This window comes from Sciurus carolinensis, chromosome 7 (assembly GCF_902686445.1).
Source record: "Sciurus carolinensis chromosome 7, mSciCar1.2, whole genome shotgun sequence".
Classification (NCBI taxonomy): Eukaryota; Metazoa; Chordata; class Mammalia; order Rodentia; family Sciuridae; genus Sciurus; species Sciurus carolinensis.
In genome coordinates this window covers 36,202,345-36,222,924 of record NC_062219.1, presented here as the reverse complement: position 1 = coordinate 36,222,924, position 20,580 = coordinate 36,202,345, and the positions used below count along the sequence as shown (strand labels likewise).

General features: G+C 38.6%; 1 protein-coding gene across 8 annotated transcripts in view; it reads right to left on the bottom strand.

The window, feature by feature from the left end:
- Positions 1-1,864, bottom strand: part of Ptprk (protein tyrosine phosphatase receptor type K) — a 547,068-nt gene extending 545,204 nt beyond the window's left edge. For 4 of the 8 annotated variants that reach the window (XM_047559450.1, XM_047559453.1, XM_047559452.1 and 1 more), the window contains exon 1: positions 1,501-1,858. In XM_047559450.1, coding sequence (XP_047415406.1) covers positions 1,501-1,606 — 106 coding nt within the window. In that variant the 5' untranslated portion in view covers positions 1,607-1,858. Of the gene's footprint in view, positions 1-1,500 lie in introns of all 8 variants that reach the window. The other 4 variants (XM_047559455.1, XM_047559456.1, XM_047559457.1 and 1 more) reach the window with 3 other exon arrangements.
- Positions 1,865-20,580: the final 18,716 nt, after the last annotated feature.

The following is a 20,580-nucleotide window of genomic DNA, read 5'->3' as shown; positions in this document are numbered from 1 at the left end:
TATCATTTCATAATCTCTGCCTGGGTGGACAGCACATGCTGCCACCTGAATCTGTTGTGGACTAACTCCTTTTCTACAGTTCCAAAGAGGGGAGCGGAGTGGAGACGGAAAGTAAATAAACGATGACTCTGGAAAACAATGTGAGTTTATTTCCAGGAAACTGGGCAGCCTCAACAATGAAAGAAACTGTCAAGTACAAAATAAGTTCTTTCTCCGCATCCTGCGGACTTAGCTAGGCGCAAGGCTGTCGCTTTTCCCTTCTTCTCCATCACCTCTCGGCCACCTCTGCGTTTCCATCTGCACGGCGAACCAAGGCAGCAGATGCGCCCGCCAGCCAAGCTGAGCTGGATGGGTTAGCCAGAAAAGTTGTCACAACCGGCGGGAGGCAGACGAGCGCCCGCGAGCCCGCTCCCCAGCGTCCACCAGGTGAAACTTCAGAGCCCCCAGAGGAGAAAAGGATAGAAGCAACCAACCCACAGGACGAACTACAAAACTGGAAGGGAACAGGGACGCGATCGGGAGAGCTGGGGTCACGGACTCATTTGAATGGCTTTACCTAAACCTAAAGGGCTAACGTGCAAAGACTGCTCGCATCCCTCTTTTGGGGTTCCCCGAGCGGACAGCAGTCGTTCGGAGCCCCCATCACGCCGGCTGGCTCCGAGAAGTGCGGAGCCAGCTTCTCGTTGGCTTTGCGGAAGAGCGGGCTCCCACACGCGGCTCAGGATTCCGGGACTCGGCGCCCAGACCTGGCTGCATAGGACGGCCCTGCACAGATCCTTAGAATCAAAACATCTTAAAAGACTCGGCCAACAAACACATATTCCAAGAAGTGCCCTGACCCACAGGACAAAACCAGGAGCAACGCAACGCTGGGGGAGGAGAATGGGGACTAGGGGAGAGACAGGGAAGTAGTTGGACAAGAGTCAAGGAAGGTTATTCCCGGGACAAAAAGCACCTGGCAAAGCGCGCCGAGGTCAGTGCCCTCGCGTCTCCTTTTCTGACAATGGCTTCCCGGGGAATTTTTTGAACACTCTAGTGGCAGGCGGCAACAATCCCACACCGCGAGCAACAGCGCAGTTGTCCCCGGAGTCCTAACTACTTTTTCTTTCTCTCTCCCCCACTAACCCAGTGCAGCCTGCGCAGGACACCGAGGTCACCAGTTTCCCCAAGGAAAGCAATATCTCCACACACTCCAGCACAGCCGTGCCAATCTGCGCCCCGAGCGAGCCTCAGGGAGGAACAATGGGTCGCAAAGACCAAAGTTACCTGCGCCAAGTGACGCCCAGCTCAGTGCCCCGCGTCCCACCTGGCACAAACTCCGGGGACATCTCTTCCTCTCCCCTGTGACCGCCTCCCCCCGGAGGGCCACGAAAGCTTCCTCCAAATCCTTGCCCCCGGCCCAGGCAAGGGGCCAGCTCCATGTCTCATAATCCCGAAGCTGTGGGCATTCGTCGGGGCTCCGGACGCCCACGTCACCCACGCGCCTCCCGGGGCACTCACCTGCAGAGAACTGGCCTTGGGCCGACCCCAGGAGAGGCCAAGGGGAGAGGAGCAAGAGCGCCACAAAAGCAGGCAGTGCCGCCGCCGCCGCCGCCGCCGAATCCATGTCGAGTTTGGGAGAAGTTTCAAGCAGCTTTGCAAAGAGAGCTGCAGGGGGATCGCGGCGAAATCCACGACGGAGCAGCGGGACGGGCAGCCCAGGCTCAGGACCGAGAGTCCACCGCCGCCCGCCAGCACTTTTTCCTTCTTCGCAGAAACCAAACTACCTCGGGGGCGAAAGCGTCTCCCGCGCCGCCGGCCGGCCACAGCCGCCGCTCTCCATGCTCGGCGGAGGCTGCTCCTGTTAGTCAAGAGTTACTTTGCTCGGGGAGGGACGGGGGCGGAGCCTGGGGTGACGTAGGCCCGCGGGCTCCAGGCGCTTCTGAGGAATGCGGGCTCGGGCTCGGCGCCGCCGCCGCCTCCTGCCGGAGAGACGCGCGCCAGCCTCGGCCGCGCGCTCCGTGCCCCGCGCCACTCGCTGCCTTTGTTCGCCGCCGGAGCCCAGCCGCCCGCAGCCGCTCGGGGGCAGCGAGCGGGAAAGGATGCGGCTCAACTCTCTGACCTGTACTAGAAACAGGAGTTTGAGAGGCGAGTTTGGTAAACAGTGTGGCCGGACTACCGAGGTCGAGCGCAGAGGAGACGGAAGCAGCCCGAGGAGAGGCGTCCGGGGGTTATGTCCCCAAGGCGGCGGTCCCACCAGAGCGTTTGCCGGTAGGAAGAAAAGGGACTATAAAGCAACCCCTAAGGCAGTATCGACCTAGGGGGAAATTAAGTTCCTTATTCGTGCAATAAGGAATAAGACACTCCTCCCCCATAGAAAACTTGTTGTTCCTTGTCCGTATAATAAATAAAACTTGGACCAAAATAAATGCTCGGTAACTTTCCAGTGTGAACAGCTGGCGTGTCTCGTTTCTGGTTTATTTGTCATTTGCCAAATATTTGAATTTACTTTCTGCTTCACTGACTTTGCTTCTTGTTCTGAAACCTTCTGGCCTCTTTCCATTTCTCCGTCACCTAAGAATTGCATCGGGGCTCATTATTCTTTCCTTTCCTACAGGTCTAATGGAGTAGAAAAGGTTTTTGGATTTTTAAAATATCTCGTAGCTATTGAAGACATAAGTATTTAACAAAACGACTCTACCCCGACCAGAAATGTATGATTGATCTGCAGGAAAGTAAAGCTACCACAGTGAAGTATTTTACTTCTTTAGCAGCTTGCAGTGTTTTTGCCATATGCCATCCTGACTTGCTTCTGTGGTAAGAACGTATGGTACATACTTTATTCATTTTTGTAGCATGTCATAAAAATAAGTGTGATCACAATGAAATAAATAGAACTTAGAATTTTTGTGTCATATAATTTCTAACAATAGTTTGTTGATTGACATATGTCACCCAGACATCTTAAGATATGCATCCTCATTGAGTTAGCCATTTTAAATCAAGACAATGTGAAATTCAATTTATATGACATTCATATAATTTACCTAGCCACATATTTCTTTAATCAAACATGTACTCATGACAGGCTTAGGACAAAGCCTAGAATTATAAATGAAAATAAATATCACATGTATATACAGACATTTTGCATATATGTATATTATACATACATGTAAGGAAGGAAAGACTTCTTTAAAAAGTTGCTCAGAGCAGAAGTTTGATTAAACAGAATGTTGAGTCCTGTGGCTTGATAATCTAGCACATCTACCAGACCGTTACTTGTGGATTCAATTCAGCATAGTTAAGTTTCTCTTTTCTTAGGGTACAATGTTTTAAACACATTAATCTATGACTTTGAGCACACTTCACCATTCCTATTTCTTAAATTTAGGAAAATTCCTAAGTCACAAGTAACCAAAAACTGAAAGGTATATATATAAAATAAAATAAAATATGTATTTTATATAAAAATATATATACATAAATATGTTTTTATTTGCCACAATAAGAACAAAGTCCTACCATCTGTGTACTAATTCATCTGTTCATATATACTTGTAAGAAAGATGAAATTCACTGCTTTGCCATTTGTTCTTTAAAATACACAAACAGCTTCTTTAAAGATTGACAATATGGTGCCACAGTTCTTACCTTGTCCATTCCTTGAATTCATTTCACTTTCTCTATCATAGAAGTAAGAACAGTAACAAGTAATGTTTAGAGAGTGCTTATTGTATGCTAGGCACTGTCTTTGGGACACACAATTGTGCATTGAAACATGATGCACAATGTTTCATTGAGTTCAGGCAACAATCCCTTGGTTTAGATACAATTATCCTCATTTGACAAAGGAGGAAATAAGACTAGACATTAAATTACTTGCCCCATGACACCTATACAAGTGAGAAGTAAAGGAGGCAAAGGAAGAAAAAAAAGGAAATTCTCAAGGAATTGGCAAACTAGCAAAGATGTCTTTTCACTAAAAATTTGAACAAGTCATTCCTTTTGTCCTTAGGGTCCTTAACTAATGCCAGCCCATAGGAAGTAAAATCATGTGAGTGGAGATCATGTGTTTCTTCCACATACCAAAGTTCTTGGCAAATATTAGAAACATATATTAAGTTTTCATTTGTTTTAAAGACTGAATGAATGTCAGTCAATCAAAAGATGAATTAAAAATTTTCTGTAACTTTTAGAAATGATTTAATAACATTAAAAATCACTAATAATATTTAGTAGCTATTCTAAGGAAATATTTTAAAATATAAAAAAACAATACAAATATACAACAGTTAGCAGATTCAGGGGCATTATATGGTAGGATATTTCATGATCACCAGAAATGAAGATCATAAAGAGTGAATTGTGAAATGGAAGAATACTTACGATAGAATGTTTGGTTAAAAAAAGAGAGTTTTAGTTCAGGAAGATATGAGTTCTAGAGAGGAATGGTAGCGAGGTTGTATAACAATGTCAATGTATGCAACAACAGGGGAAGCACGTGATGAAAAGAGCCCTTCAGCTCATGGCTGCCAAAAGAGAAAGGGGTGGGGTAGCTGAGGTCCCAAGATTCCCTTTAAGGACAAACCCCACTGACCTAACTTGCTACCCGTAGACCCCTCTTAAGACTGCAAGTGAGGCCAGTGTTATATGTATATTATTATAATAATTTAAAAAATCAAGACAACAGAAGTCTACATGTACTGTGAAAACAACCAAGCCAAGAAAAAGAGAAGACTGAGGGAAAACCCATAAGCCATAGTATTAATTTAATTCACAATAGAATTATAAATTTTTACAACTGCTATTCTCTCTTTTTCTATTTGTTTGGGGTGTTTAGTTATAGTCTGTCTTTTAAAAGAGCACAGACTTACATTCATGCAGTTACTACTTACTAAATCCAGTCATGAACTTAGCAAGACCTGCACTTGGCAATAAAAAAATGTTTTCTGTAGAATCTAGTTCTATCACACTTTAACATGTCATTGAAAAATAAGGTCTCAAGATCAAATAAGCTTGAGAACTCTGAACTAAGCAAAGATAACTAGGTTTCTTTACTATAGCACCTTTTCCATAGTTACTAATATGGTGCTGTGTACTGGGAGTCTGCTTGAAGGGAGAAGAACATAGCATATCTCAAAGTGGTCGACCACAGAACACTTTAATAAACAAGTATGTTAGTCAAGCTTTATGTTGCTGTGTCAAAATACTGAGATATTCAACCTATAAGGAGGAAAGATATTTGGTTCATGGTTAAAGAAGTTTCAGTTCATGGTCACTTGGCCCCATTGCCTTTGAGCCTGTGGACAAACAGTACATCAGGGGGAAGCACATACTGAAAGAAACTGCTCAACTCATGGCATGAAAGAGAGAGAGAGAGAGAGAGAGAGAGAAAGAGAGAGAAAGAGAGAGAGAGAGATTGAGAGAGAGAGAGAGAGAGAGAGAGAGAGAGAGAGAGAGAAAGAGGTCTGAGGTCCTAATATTCCCTTTAAGGACACACCCCAGTGACCTAACTTGCTACCCTAGATCTCTCATCTTAAAGGTCCCACCATTACCAATAGCACCATAAGTCAAGGACCAGTTCTCACCAAAGGATCCTTTGGTCAACATTTAAGACCCCATCTGTGGCAAGAAGTATCTCTCAGGACTAGGATTACAAAGAACAAAATTTGGGAAGCTCTCCCTTAAACAACAATTAATATCTTTATATCTCAGTTTCCTTCAGAGAAAAAGGAGATTCAAAAATCAGATTTTTCAGAGGATTGAATGAAACATGTATTTTTCTTGGAGATGTAGACTTGGTTGCAGATATAGACATGAAAGGGCCTGGATGATAATAGATGCTTAGTAAATGTAATTTTCTTCTTTGAAGGAATATATGCACAAAAATGTTCCAGCAGAAGTGAGGTCTTATTTACCCAATGATAGTGTGACTGTACACACAGCATGCATTTATAAGCAATTAGATAATATTCTCAACTTGTTAATAGAAACTAATTGGTTATATTATGCTTTTCAGTTTGTAAAGTATATTCACCATGTGATCTCAATCCAGCCTCCCTCTGATCCTGGAAGAAGGCAAGTCAGGTAGTACGTTATTAATTCCCCTTAACTGATGAAGAAAGCCACAGCTCAGAGGGATTAAAATACTTGCCCAAGGTTATGCAGCTGGTAATCACAGGGCTGTAACTCTGACCTGGGTCTTCTGACTCTACATCTCAGTCCCCACCCCAATTCCCATGTACTTAATTCTCATCCTCAATGCCAATTTATCAGGCAAGACCTCTTGGGTAGGTATTTGGAAATTCATTTCTATTTGCTCTTTGAAAGGTGAAAAAAAAAAAAAAAAAAACTAAACTAAACTGAAAACAGTTTCTTCCAGTAAAATTCTTGCAAGTGTTTGTGTATTGTCAATGCAGTACCCAGGGAAGAGAACAATGGAGAGTTTCTGACAATAAAGCCCTTGGGTAGAGCAAGAAGACCCAGAAAGGAGAAAAAGGGTTTGTTACACCCTTGGAAGCTGTTGTTCTGGATATGTGTTGGCCTGGTGGGCTAGAGGAAAGCCTAATCACTCCCTGGAGTTGCTCTCTGACCTGGCCAGTTCCTACTTAGATCTCACCACCAGAGTCCCTAGGACCTAGTGAATGGCAATGTGCCTGAGTCTCTAAGGAAATTCTCTTCTCTAGGCAATTTTGGATTAGATGAAAAGAAATACACTATATTGAAAACCAGAGTTATTTTGTGAGTCCCTTGAACCCTTTAAAATATCCATAACTGGGGATTAGTTCAAAAACAAGAGTCAAGAAAATGCATGCTCCAAAGGTTTCATCAAGGGAAGGAAAAAAATGTGAGCAGCTTGAGAGCTCAGTGTTGCCAATTTGGAAGAGCAATTTGCCTACAGCTGGATATAATTAACAAGCCTGGGTCAAAAAAGAAGCCAATCATAAAAGTGCGAATTGGATTGAGGTAGAGGAGTAGGACAGTGACAGTCACTTCCAGAGCTGGTATATTCTCACTTGAGAGCTTCCCCCCATTTTTAGAAAACCTAGTTCAGTGATCTTAATAAGAGATGAAGTTTTGAGGGATAAAAAAGTTTGACCTTACAGTAGTCTGGTATGAGTTTTTAAAATTATTTTTCTATGACATTACATCATGCCCTATTCTCTGTTTATACCAGTGAGTATTTTTCCATACCCCCCCAAAATGTATTTTGTTTTACCAGATTCACTAGAGGAAAAAAAGGTATAAAAGGCACCTTCTTACAGCATCCCATTGAATCCTATTTAAATTCCTTTGGTTTGAATGTGTGCATTTTCCTGAGATATTTTGTGTTTGTTATTTTAGAAAAGCCAGGAAGGAGGATAACTTAAAACTAATTAAATAGACCATGCATTCAATAATACATTTTGTGGGGTTAAGAGCTCATATGCAAAGTTGCAGCCTGATGAGAATTAACACAGCTGAATAAGAAATTCTCTAATGATTATGCTCCTTTCTTCCTCCCACTTATTTCTGAAGGGGGTTAGGGGGCCGGCTTCACATATGGAACCCTGTGGCTCTTGCCATCTTTCTTCTCTGTTTATTCTGGTCTTCAGACAGAATGAAATAGAATTCTGAACACAAAATGCAGTGCTTCCAAAGCTCTGGAGATTTTTCTAATCCTCCAAATGTTCTCCAATAAAATCCTCCCTTAACACTGTTGGTGCTGCCACAGCATTCATAACTGGGGGAAGCCTGACAAGAAAATGAACCACTGAAACCTACACACCAGCACAGGGGTTCATTTCCATGCTGAAGTCCTCTTTAAGCAAAGCAAAGAATTCATTTTGTCATTTGCAAGCATTTATTAAGTGTACAACACAGTGCTAGTTACCCTATGAGGGATGCAGGGAAATTAGCAGTTTACATGTGAGTTTAACAGGGAAAAAAAAAAAAAGTGACAACAAACTGCTCAAGGCAAGAGGAAGATAAATGAATAAATAAGTTGTGTGTGTGTGTGTGTGTGTGTGTGTGTGTGCGCGCGCGCGCGCATGCGTGTAAATGTGAAGGAATAGAAAGCAAGGTACTAAGTCATGGTGAAGTGTTGTTGGAGGGGAAAGCTTTTACAATGGCTAGCTTTTGAGCTGCATCTTGAAGCAAGTGACAGTTGTGGCAGGCAGAAACAGAGACCCGAGGGGTCAATCACTTTTTGGAACTTGAACTTCTAACTGAAATAGGCTTCCTGGGTTGTAGCTGGCCTTGATAACTGACCAAAGTGTGTCTTTCATTGACTGTGATACTTGTCTATCCCGAGGAGGCTTTCTCATTTAATTGAAGAATTTTTGAAATTCTCTGAGAAGCTTTGTTGGAAGATGCATCAAGTATATAACAGATTTCTCATAACATCAGATTATATGCTTTTAAATCACCACAATTGTCTAAAACTAAATAAGCCCAGAGAAGAGTTCATTAAGAAATAGCCACATGAGCACAGTAAAGTATTAAAAAGTCACATGCAATTTCTTTGGGACCATAATAAAATAGTCAATTAACTTTTTTACTTGTTGACAACTACAACTGATAGAAACTAATGGTCCCATGATCTCAGCAGAAAACCAAAGAACAAGAAGTGAAACAGTCTGGGGAAAGAAGCAGAGGCTGATTTAATCAAAACCCAGTTTTATTTCAGTTTCTATATAATGCAAAATGGTCTTCTAACTACCTTATACAAACTTCATAGAAGCTTGTCAGACAATTTAGATATACATAATATATAATATTATCTAATTTAAACAATACCTTACATGATTTAGTAGGCAAAATAGTGCCAACTCCCAAAAATGAAATATATGACCTAATCCCTGGAAGTTGTGAATGTGTTACCTTACAGGACAAAGGAACTTTGCAGATGCAATTAAGCTAAGGATCTTGCCAAACTATATTATCCTTGACCCCCTGGGTGGGGTTTGGTAATCCAGGAGGTCCATATAAGAAGAGACCATTAAAATCAGAATCAGAGAGAGAAGATGTAGGATAGAAGCAAAAGTCATAAAGAGTAGAAATTGCTATACTTGTGACTGAAAATGCAGGAGACTACAAGCCAAGGAATATAAGTGACTTCTAGAAGCTGGAAAAGTCAAGAGAAGAGATTTTCCCCCAGAGCCTCCTCATGAAACACAGCCCTTGGCTGTACTCCAGTGAGACCCATTTCAGACTTCTGACTTCCAAAACTTAAAGATAAATTTGTGTTAGCCACTAACTCTGTAGTAATTTATTACAACAGCAATAGGAAGCTAATACACATGGGTCACCTCAAAAAGTCTTTAAATATCATACCCACTTTATAGATGAAAAACTGATGCTCAAACAGGTTAATCCAAGTAGTGAATGGGTGGAACAAAAGTGTAAGCCCATGCACTCTGATTCCATAGTCTATACATTTGAGATTCACTATTTCAAAACATTAATTTAGAATGGCAAAAATATATTGTTAGCATATGAAGGTAAATTGTAATAGCAAGTTTATAAATTTTGTTGACTAGCTTTACAACTTTCCTTGTATTCACAGTTAATATAATTCTTAACATTCTATTATAGTTCCTTTGCCCTAAATGCTAACAACCATATACTAATCTGGCATAATAACATTATTTAGCCAGAAGAACACATGAATTAGGAGATAACCTCTGTCCGTAGTTATCCTGAACACTAATCATTATGTACAATTGGAATATCATGAACTTTTGGTATATTTCCTGACATAACTGTTATGGACTGTAAGCCATTGAAAAGTTGAGACTGTATTCTTCTCTGTTCTGCAAGGCCCACAACCCATGTCATTTCATCCCCTATCTTACATCCACATGCCATTATGATTCTGTTGGTTATTAATGCCCGGGAGTCATTGCCTCCTTAAGAACTAAATTTTTCTCTGCCCAGTTCAAGGGCTATAACTTTGATTTCCTGGAAGTGGAGGATTGTATATTGTTTATCACTGTATCAGTCCATAAAACAGTTACTGTCATACAGTTGTTCAACTCAACTATAGTTGAGAAATGAATGAATGAACAGACTTTCCAAGGCCAAGTGGCTTTATAGGCTGGCAGGAGAAGTAGAATTTTGACAGAACGAATGAATATCTGAAGAGAGGGTTTAAGAATAACAGAATAGCTGGGTGACATGACACTCAGCTAGAGTACCGATTATTCAGGAGACTGAGGCAGGACTGAGGCAGGAGGATCACTTGAGCCTAGGAGTTGGAGATCAGCCTGGGCAACATACCAGGATACCAGACAAGATAAAGAGAGAGAAAAAGAGAGAGAGAGAGAGAGAGAGAGAGAGAGAGAGAGAGAGAGAGAGAGAGAATTCTTAACTTCCATAGCCAAGTGAATAGTTTAAAAATATCATTCTGATGCAGTATACTAAAGTTCATTTTCCTTTACTTCTAATATTTTTCTTGTTTTATAGCTCTAACATTATTCAAGAATGCAGACACATTTGTTTCTTTTTGTATTCTTCCTGCTGTCTGATGAAATGCTTTCTTTTGTGCATAACAAACAGTTATTAATATCACTTATTTACATCCAGAGACATTGAAGGTTCATTTTCATAAGTCATTGTGTGATACTCAGAACTCACTTCTTACGGGAGTTATGGGAGCTGTGAGTTTAAGTCTAAGGCATTCTGGATAAAGAGCAAGTGCCCACGCAAACAATTTAGGACCGTTCAAATCACCTTAGACCTCAGCAGTTCAGGTTTTCCCTTCCTAGATATGTGCCAGAAGAGAAAGCTACATACATAACTCTTATACATACATACATACCTCTGTCTTTTATATATATATCTTTTATATATATGTGTGTGTGTGTGTGTGAAATAATGGAGGCAGATGGACAATAAAAGGAATCATCCAGAAAGGATAACTTGCTGTAGTTAATATTTTAATATCTGAAACAAATCTAAAGAGGACTTGTTGTACTTTGCTTCCCAAACCAAGACTAGATTCAATGTAACAATGTTTTCAAAAGTAAAAATTTAATTCAGTAGAAAAAAGAAATGTATGAAGAATAGACCAGTTTTTTTTCCTTCTTAACCATGGGTATTTATATTTTATGAGTAACAGTGTAGCCATCTGGCTTTCCACTTTTACTTGGGCTACTAGGGTACTCAGAGCCAAATTTGCAGTCATAACAATTATGTACAACTTATTGGTCTGCATTGTAACATACTAAATTTTCAATGGTCTTACTTTACCATTCTACATGGGTTTCCTTTCACTTTGTTTTATTTGTATTTTAATGTTTTGATTTCAGGGGCTAAGTCTACTGACCAATTAAGCAAAACTTCCCCAGCTAGAAGGGATATTTTGGTTTATGCATTCATAGAATACATCAAGAGTGTCTGTCTTCCTGTTTCTTAAATCTTTTTGGATTACAAATGCCAAGTCACAGATACCTTGTCCAAGATTTTCAGTGGGTCCTCAAGCATAGCTTATTAGCTAGCTAATTGTTGGCTAACTAACCACGGGAGTGGGGAGTAGTTTCTGCATTATGAAGGCTATCACTTAAAAGGTAATCTATTCATCTTTAAATCACGGAATTCTACTAGCTTTTTAAGTTTACTTCATGTGATATTCTGCAAGCTATCTTTAAGTTTTTGTGAGAGAAACAAGTTAAAAAGAATTAATCTTGATATAGAAGCTATAAATCATAGCGAATGGATATGTTTAAGGAAACTAGGTAAGATATTTGAAATGTCTCTAAATTATTGCAATTATATGATTCAGATTCAAAGTATGATTTCTCAAAGAAATATGAAACCTGAGTTGGTAAATGACAAGACCCATCACAGAGCTATTTTGTACAGTAGTAATGCAACCCTGATCAGTTTACTAAAGAGCCCAAGGGGCATATTAATTATTTAGCAGTGGAATAAATTGAAAAGTTGGCCCTAACTACTTCAATACAAATTGAAACAGCAGACTCTGCAAAACTCTCAGCAATAATCACAGAAAAAATGCAAGTGCATTTGAAATCAGGTTTTACATTTGGTCTCCCTTGTCTTCCACTAGACCCCCAAAATTCAGTTTCCCCACTGCAGCTCATACATTTCCCAGCCTCCCTTCCCGCTCTTGACACTAATCATTACCTTCCTAATACAGTAACTCCTTCCTGCATCTTCCCTCCTTCCTTGCCTCCCCCTTCCTTCCTAAATATAATATACACAGGGCATCAGGGGTAGCTGATAGAGCACAGAACCTCATCTGTTCAAAAACATGAGTTACCATCTAATGGTGAGTGTTGGGGACAGTGATAATAACATGTGAAAAAAAGAATTAGAAATAAACGCAAAAACAATAGGCAAAATTGAGGTACAACCTGCTGTGAAGACACAGATGAAGAGGTAATTAATTTCTGTCATTTTCAAGCAAGGGTAGGTGACAAATATCTTCACTGTGCTTATTCTCCTCCCATCTGTTTCTCTCACTTCTAATAGGGACAATTTGGGATCTGGATTGTCAGATTCTGCTACCAAAATATGAAACTGGAGGATGAAATTTATTCTGATGTCAACCACAGAAGATGCCGGATTTAACTTAATACAATGAGGGAGCAGTTTAGTGATGAGGTCTCTGTAAGGAACAACAATCCATGGTCCCTCTGGCATGTTGCTGCTTTTCAATGCCTGGTGTTCGATGCTTTCAGCCATTCTCTTTCTCCCTCTCTGCAGATTTCCATCTCTTCTCAGGATTCCTCAGTTGTTAGGCATTTGCTACCTCATCGGTACCTCACACCAGGCTATTCTAGTTGTCTCGTGCTTCATGTACCAACCAGATCTTGTGCCAAGATAACCTGGTTGCCTATGGGTTGTGAATTTGGAGACATTTTCCACAGTCACTTTGTCAAATTGCCACCATTCTCTGTGCCTTATTTCATGTCACTGTGACGTCAGAGCAGAAGGTCTCTCAGTCACTTTTGTTACAGTTACAATTATTTCATCATATCATGTTTTCTAAATATCTGGCAGAGATGAACTACCCTGGGGAGGCCAATTCACTCATTCAGCCACTATTTACTTTGAGTCCTATTATATGTTGTTACAAAAATGAGTAAGACTTGTCTGACTCATATGCAAGTTGGGGAAAGAAACACACTGTATGCATTTATTTTTATGTTTGTTTACTTGTTTGTTTTATGGTGCTGGGGATCCAACTGAGGACCTTGCACATGCCAGGCAAGTTCTACCTTTGCTTTACAACCTCACCCCCACAACTGTAATTTTAACAAGTGATAATTATATGGAGAATTTGCCAACACTGCCTTGGGCATTGGCTAATGAAATAAATCAGAGATTTGAGATGAATCTCGAAGATTAAATTGCAGTTGGCCAAAACTAGGGAAGGGGGAAAATATATCAGAATTAATACTCTGAAATGGGTAGTGTTTGAGGGAAGGTGGGGATAAAGATCTCAAGCAGCCCAGAATGGCATGGGATGTTGTGGGTAGGGAAGAGGTAGATTAGATACCAGAAAGAAAAGGGCAAAAGGGAGGGTCATGGAAGGGTTTAAGAAGGGCTTTGATTATTTTTAAATTTTCGCCATTGAGAACTTAAGGGACAAAGAAGTCACCATCAGATTAGTGGGATACTTTGGAAGAAATCAGAACATGAATAATGCGACTGACAGTGCCAGAATTCTCAACTTTCCTTTTAATCAGTTCTTTCTCCTCCTCACCTAGAGATCCCTTCTCTAGGTCACAGGTGTGTGTCATTTGTCATACACAAACATTGAAGAGTGCGAGTCTTGGTTCTACCATTAACTTACTGCTCACAAGTCCCCTAAACATCCAGGGATCTAATTTTTCATATTTCACAGGAATGCATGAGATACAGTGATCCTTAAGATTCCTTTTAGTTCTAAAGACTATAATTATTTTTTTTATTTTGAAAGAATTGTGCTGTAAATAGCACTTTCTAAATAGACACAACCTCCTCCTACCAGGAGCAGAAACTTTACCCAAATGTGGCATTAAAGAACTCAGGGCTTTATTATTATAATTTTAAAAAGAATTTTTTTCTTCAGTTCCAAAATAATGTATGTTCATAACATATATTCATAACATAATAATATGTGTTCAGGAAAATTAGAAAGAATAAAATTGTAAACATCACAACTCCCACCCACTCAGACATTATATGTCTAATACTGGGTCTATAACCTTACTAGGAAGACTCTTATGTTGTGTAAGAAGCATTAAATAAGTGGCGACTTATTTTCTATTAGAAAAAAACTTGCTTTCTTGCTTCTACTAGTGCCAAGAGATATTCATACAAATAACTACTGAGTGTTTCACGGGGTTCAAGGAATCTAGGCAGATTTGCATCTCCCTACAAAGCCAATCAAACATACACTAAGAAAATCCAGAGAGGATTACAAAATTAATATAAACATCTTCCCTGTGACTTCAGATTAATGCTTCCTTAAAGCTCTTTCAAAGATAACACTCAAATATTAATAGCAGCGTGTACCAGGCACTGTACAAGGTACTTTCTATTCATTAACTTTAAGCCTCATACTAGTAATTTAAGGCAGGTATTCTGGATCCCAGTTTTACAGATAAGATTTCAGAGGGTGGAGAGGCTAACTGATTTTATTACAGCCACTTCCGTAGTAAAGATCTGAGCCAAGAATAAAAGCCCAAAACGCCTCGTCCCTAAAGTCATAGTGATAACACTACACCAGCATTCACCAAACAGCTTTTGAAATTATGTTAGTATCCAGTGAGGCAATGTTCATTAAAAAAAAATAAGCTCTATTTTCAATTATGTTTCTAAGACTCTACATTGCAGGAAAGATACATGTTTAACTCAAGGTAATTCTTGGTTTTAAAATCTTACTTAATAGAGAAACTGCCTTTTTAAAAAGATGTCATGTTTTGGGGGACACATATTAGCATATACAGGTGACTGCATTTTTTTCCCTAAAAGCATGAAATTGATTATGAGAAATTTGCAAATCTTCCTTTCCTCTAACCAACATTATGAAGGTAATGGAAAATATAGAATCACTTGGTTCTTTAGACCTTTTCCAGATATATCTCCATAATTTAGTTATTGTGAACTGAAAGGAATGATAATTATGTGGGGACCAAATAAAGTTACTGTCTACATGTAACTTCAAGGTTTATTGTAGGTTATTGAAAATAAATTTATAAAACCACTTACAGAAAAAAAAAATCTGTAAAACTGTTTCACAGGGCACATTTTTTTTTCTTAACTGAATGGGACTCAGTTTCCTTGTCTCTAAAATGGGGATGATAATACTAATATATAATTAATATTAATTATGGAAGAAATGTGTCAGATTGTGGGAGGACCTTAACTGTCTTAAATTGTAAGAGAAGAAATATAGATTTGACATAATAGAGTGATTTACATAACAGAGTGATCAAACTCTTCTCATCAGGCTGGTTTTAAAAATATTGGTGTGATGGCATTATGTAGCAGGGATTACAACAGTTTTCTTTAATTTGGTGAGTCTGGCATTTTACCAAAATGCCCTCCTCCCCTCTAGCGTGGGCTGGAGCCATTGATCAATAGCTCATCACTATCGTCAGGACTTTTGATTTTAGTTTGTCTCAAGGATTTAGTTCATGGACTCAAAACTGACATCCTCAAGTTTCACTTGATTGTAATAGGTGACTTAAAATTTGACAAAGTTAGGACTGTGTTTTTTAATTATTTCATAAACAGAAACAAAGAATTTTCTAAACCAGAAAACTTGAAGAGAATGACTTCAGAGGTAGCAAGACTTATCAATATTGAAGAGATAAAGTGAAAGAAAGTCGGTCCTGGCACTTGAGCACTAACAAATGCCCCCACTGGTGGACTGGCTGCCAGCCATAAAACCCTAATGCCGACTCACAGCAGCTCCGGGTAAGGAAACCCAGGAAACATCCATTGAGCCAAGTTCTTTCCTACTCAGTACAATCGAAATAACCCCTGCCCACTAGAAACATGACCTTTAAATTCAGATAACCCTTAAATAATGGAGCATAAAAATACCAAAAGTAACTATTTTCTTTATGACCTCCAGGACAAACAGAAATTGATTTATTGTGAAACCAAGTTAATAGAGTTTAACCTATAAGACCTTTGAATGAACCCCTTTTAAAATTTTGGGAGGACATGAATAATGTCCTTATATGATCACAAGCTTTTGTAAAAATTTGCAAGTGAAGTTATTATATTTTGTTACACCTTTGTCTTTCCTCTTCAATGTGCCCTGTACTGTATTTTGATATTTGAAAATATTAAAATAGGCATTTTTGGTTAGTCATTGATAAGAAGAGTTGGGAATATAATTAGGTAAGTCTATAGTACAGTGGTTCTCCACTGAGGTGATTTTGCACCCCCCCCCTTTGGAACAATTTTTGAGAATCACAATTGGGACAGGGGTTGGGGGTTCTAATAGCATCAAATAAAGGAGGCTGCCAAACACGCTGGAATTTGCAAAAACTCTCTCCCCCAGTACGAATTTATGCAACCCAAAATGTCAATAATGCCAAGATTAAGAAACCCTGGTTTAGTGGATCGCATTTTTGTGGTCTGCAAACACTTTCACATATGGTTAATTTATTACTGGTTGTTTGGGTATAGAAATGGTTTCCAAGAAGACCCTGTGCTGACTTGCTCAACATGGTGGTATGAAGATATAGGACCAGAACTTGCTCTACATTAACTGACCCTAGACACATATATATATGGAGGTGAAGGAAGAATGTTTTCAATAAGCCAGAAGTTGGTTGGAGATTATTTTTCCAAACATTGGAAATGTACAATTAATGAAGGATGACTGGACAAAACAGACTTTCTCTTCTGTCAGGATGTAATAACACCGAGATGAGAATGATGCAGAACGGAATGTATAGAATTAATGTGATTGAGGGTACAAACTTACAGCAATACTGTTAAAGTCACTTATACCTTTTTTTTTTTGGTGGTGCCAGGGATCGAACCCGGGGCCGTGTGCTTGCAAGGGAAGCACTCTACCAACTGAGCTATATCCCCAGCCTAACTTATGTTTATTTTTAAAGTCACTTGTTTTGTGCATCCCAACATAGGGAAGTCTTAGCATAACATTATCAAACATGAATAGTGATGCTGAAAGAAAGTTTTCTACAATCTAATTAGCTAAAAAATATTTTTGATTCTAGGTGTGGTGGCACAACACTGTAATCTCAGCTACTTGGGAAACTGAGGTAAAAGAATCTAAATTTCAAGGCCAGCCTGGGAACTTGGTGAGATCTTTTCTTAAGATACAAATTAAAAGGCCTGGGGAGGTAGCTCAGTGGTAAAGTGCCCTGAGTTCAATCCCAGTATCGGCCACTGTGAGTGTACACAGTATGCAAACAAAAATGCTGAGGAAAAGAAATACACTATGACAGGCATTTGATTATCTAATTATAACATTATATTTTTCTTGAATTTTTGTGATTTTTTTATTTTGTCAGTTTTAAAAATTTGCAATTTGTTGTGATATCTTTTACCATTTTCAATATTTACTTTCAAAAACTAATTTTGAATGTGTAAGTTTGATTAGTTTTTCTTAAAAATGGTTTACAAAATTGTATAAATTTTGGACCCCATGGGACCTAGCTATTCCTCCTAAATATACATTTTATTGTGAAATAAAATTTTGAATTTGTTATTTCTTTAGAGACAATGTTTGCTTCCTGCTCGTTTCAGAAAGCAGCCACACTGAGAAGTCCACATTTATTCTTTTCTGCTCTTTCTAGAACTAAAATATTCTCTTCCATTTCCCTTACTTAATGGAAAATGAAGATGCAAGGAAAAAAATCCTATTACTTCTGTGAAACCTGCTGCCCTAAAGTCACAAACATAATTTATGGATTCTAGCCATGCTTGCATTCCTTGCCATGCCAATAAAGTTTATTGAAATTGGAATTGGAATTAAAAAGCTTAAACTAAAAGAACCAGTCCAGAAGTCAGGAAAAAAAAAAATATATATATATATATATTTAGGTTTTACCCAAAGAAGAATATTATTCAGCCAGAATTTATACCAGTTAGCACTAAGTAGTCGGTTTTATTTTTATGCCAGCTAATCATGTGAATGTTGAGGAAATTTTTCACTTTTACTTATTATTTTATGATCTAAGACTTGCCATCCCATACTGCAATGAGGGTCCAAGAAAAAGGGAACTTTTTGCCTTATGCTTTAGACTTTAAGGGCTTTAAGATTTAGAAAGAACATGACTAAAAAAAAAAATGTCTATGTAAGGCCAGAATTACTAGTCAGGGTGAACATTATAAAAATGTAAGTAAAAATGAATTTAAAAGTGATATGAGTACATTGAATTGGTTGAAACATAAAATCCCATGGTGAAGTATTTGTGGATAGCTGCAGGAGATCTACATTAAAGTACATTGTTTCATGCAGAGAGAATCTTGCTGAAATTATAAAGTACTCCTATGGCAAAAAGGAAAGAACAACCCACAGCTTTATAGCAGCAGCCAGAGTAACAGCACACATCTCAAAATAAATCCCTCACACTTTCAGAGGGATGACTCCTGCTAATCAAGTATCTCAAAACATCTGGGCCCCATTTGGAATTGCCAGAGCATTCCGACCAAAGAGACAGAAATGTAGATTCCAATAGGGCATAATAATATTTCAGAGGTGCTGCTTTTGAAGCATTTCTAATTTCATTTAGTCTCAGAATGCCCCAGACTAATAGGGAGACCCAAAGATGATGAGTATCAAGAGTCCTCAATTGCAGATAAGGGAATATTCAAAGCTAAAAACAATTAGTAGGCTGGAAGTGTGGGAATAATAGCACAAATGAAACATTTCCTAGCTCCTGATTCAACTTCTTATATTCTACTTCGTATAACTCTGGAGGAATCAGTATTGTTGTCAGAAACTTAGGGAATATGCATCGTTCTTTCATTTGCAGAATTTAGTTGAGAATTCTACCACTTACTTGCCATTAAGGAAAATACCAAAACAGTTCTATAGACTTAATCTTTTATAGAATAAGGGAAAAAGAAAGTAGTCTGATGTAAAAAAATAAGGCTACCAATCAAGTGATAGAGAAGCTTTGCATGACTGTGACCTGGGTAAACGTCTGAACTCTGTCTGTAAAATAAACAATATTGCACACAAGAGTGAGTTGTAATGAAGATTAAATTATAATGACGTGCAGGAAATTTCATGTGGAGCTAGGGACAGAGTGGGCTTGTTGTTGCTGTTGTTATTTTAATAGTTATCCTAATAATTTTTTTTATTTTGTTCATTGTACACAAATGGGGTACAATTATCATTTCTCTGGTTGTACATGAAGTAGAGTCGCACCATTTGCATAATCATACATGTACATAGGGTAATGATGTTTGTCTCATTCTATTATTTTTCCTTCCCCCACCCACTCCCCACCATTCATTTTCCTCTATACAATCCATCCTTCCTCCATTCTTGCCTCCCTTCCACTAATTTTCTTTCTTTATATATGGGTAAACATTTTGAAATTTGAGGGAAATGCTTATAACAAAATTCAGAGAAAATCTTACTCATGAGCTGGTTCACAAAATAATAAAGAGTTCTTATTGCTGAGAAGCAGGAATGGGAACACAACATTCTAAAGCTATCTCACCTATAGAAGTAGCCATATTACTTTGTATAATTAGAAGTTCTTTGATTTCTTTTCAAATAAGCCCAACCTAATATAAATAAAAATCTGGTTTTCAGTAAACAAAATTAGAAATTCATGCTGAAATTAAATCAAAGTAAAACTACTTTAAAAAGTATTTTACTTCAAGTAGGAAACTTGGGCTAATGATTTCTACCATCACATTTGGAAATGTCTAATACATCCGCCACAATGAACTATACTTTATGTAATTAACCTTTTGGATAGAATAGAGGTCAGTTGGGTATAAACCTAGGAGTGGGATAACTGGGTCAAAAGGTGGGTCCATTCCAAGTTTTAAAGGAATTAAAATTAGAACTACAGTAACGCAGTCACATCAATGTTTATAGCCGCTCAATTCACAATGGCTAGATTGTGAAACCAACCTAGATGCCCTTCAACAGATGAATGGATAAAGAAACTGTGGTATATATTCACAATGGAATATTATTCAGTCATAAAGAAGAATAATATCATGGCATTTGCAGATAAATGGATGGAATTGGAGAATATCATGCTAAGTGAAATAAGCCAATCCCAAAAAAACAAAGGCTGAATGTTTTCCCTGATAAGTGGATGATAATATATAATGGGGGAAAGGAGGCAGGAATGAGAAGAGTAGAGGAACTTTAGATTATGTAGAGGAAAATAAAAGGGAGTGGGGGTAAGAAAAATGGTGGAATGAGACAGACATCATTACCCTATGTACATGTATGATTTCACAAATGGTATGAATCTCCATCGTGCACAACCATAGAAATGAAATGATGTACCTACCCCATTTGTGTACAATGAATCAAAATGCAGTCTGTAAAAAATAAAAATTAAAAAATAAATTTTAAAAAGACAAAAAAAGTCATTTGGGTCTCAATATCAACTACTGTTATTTTAAACCTAAAAGATTTCACTA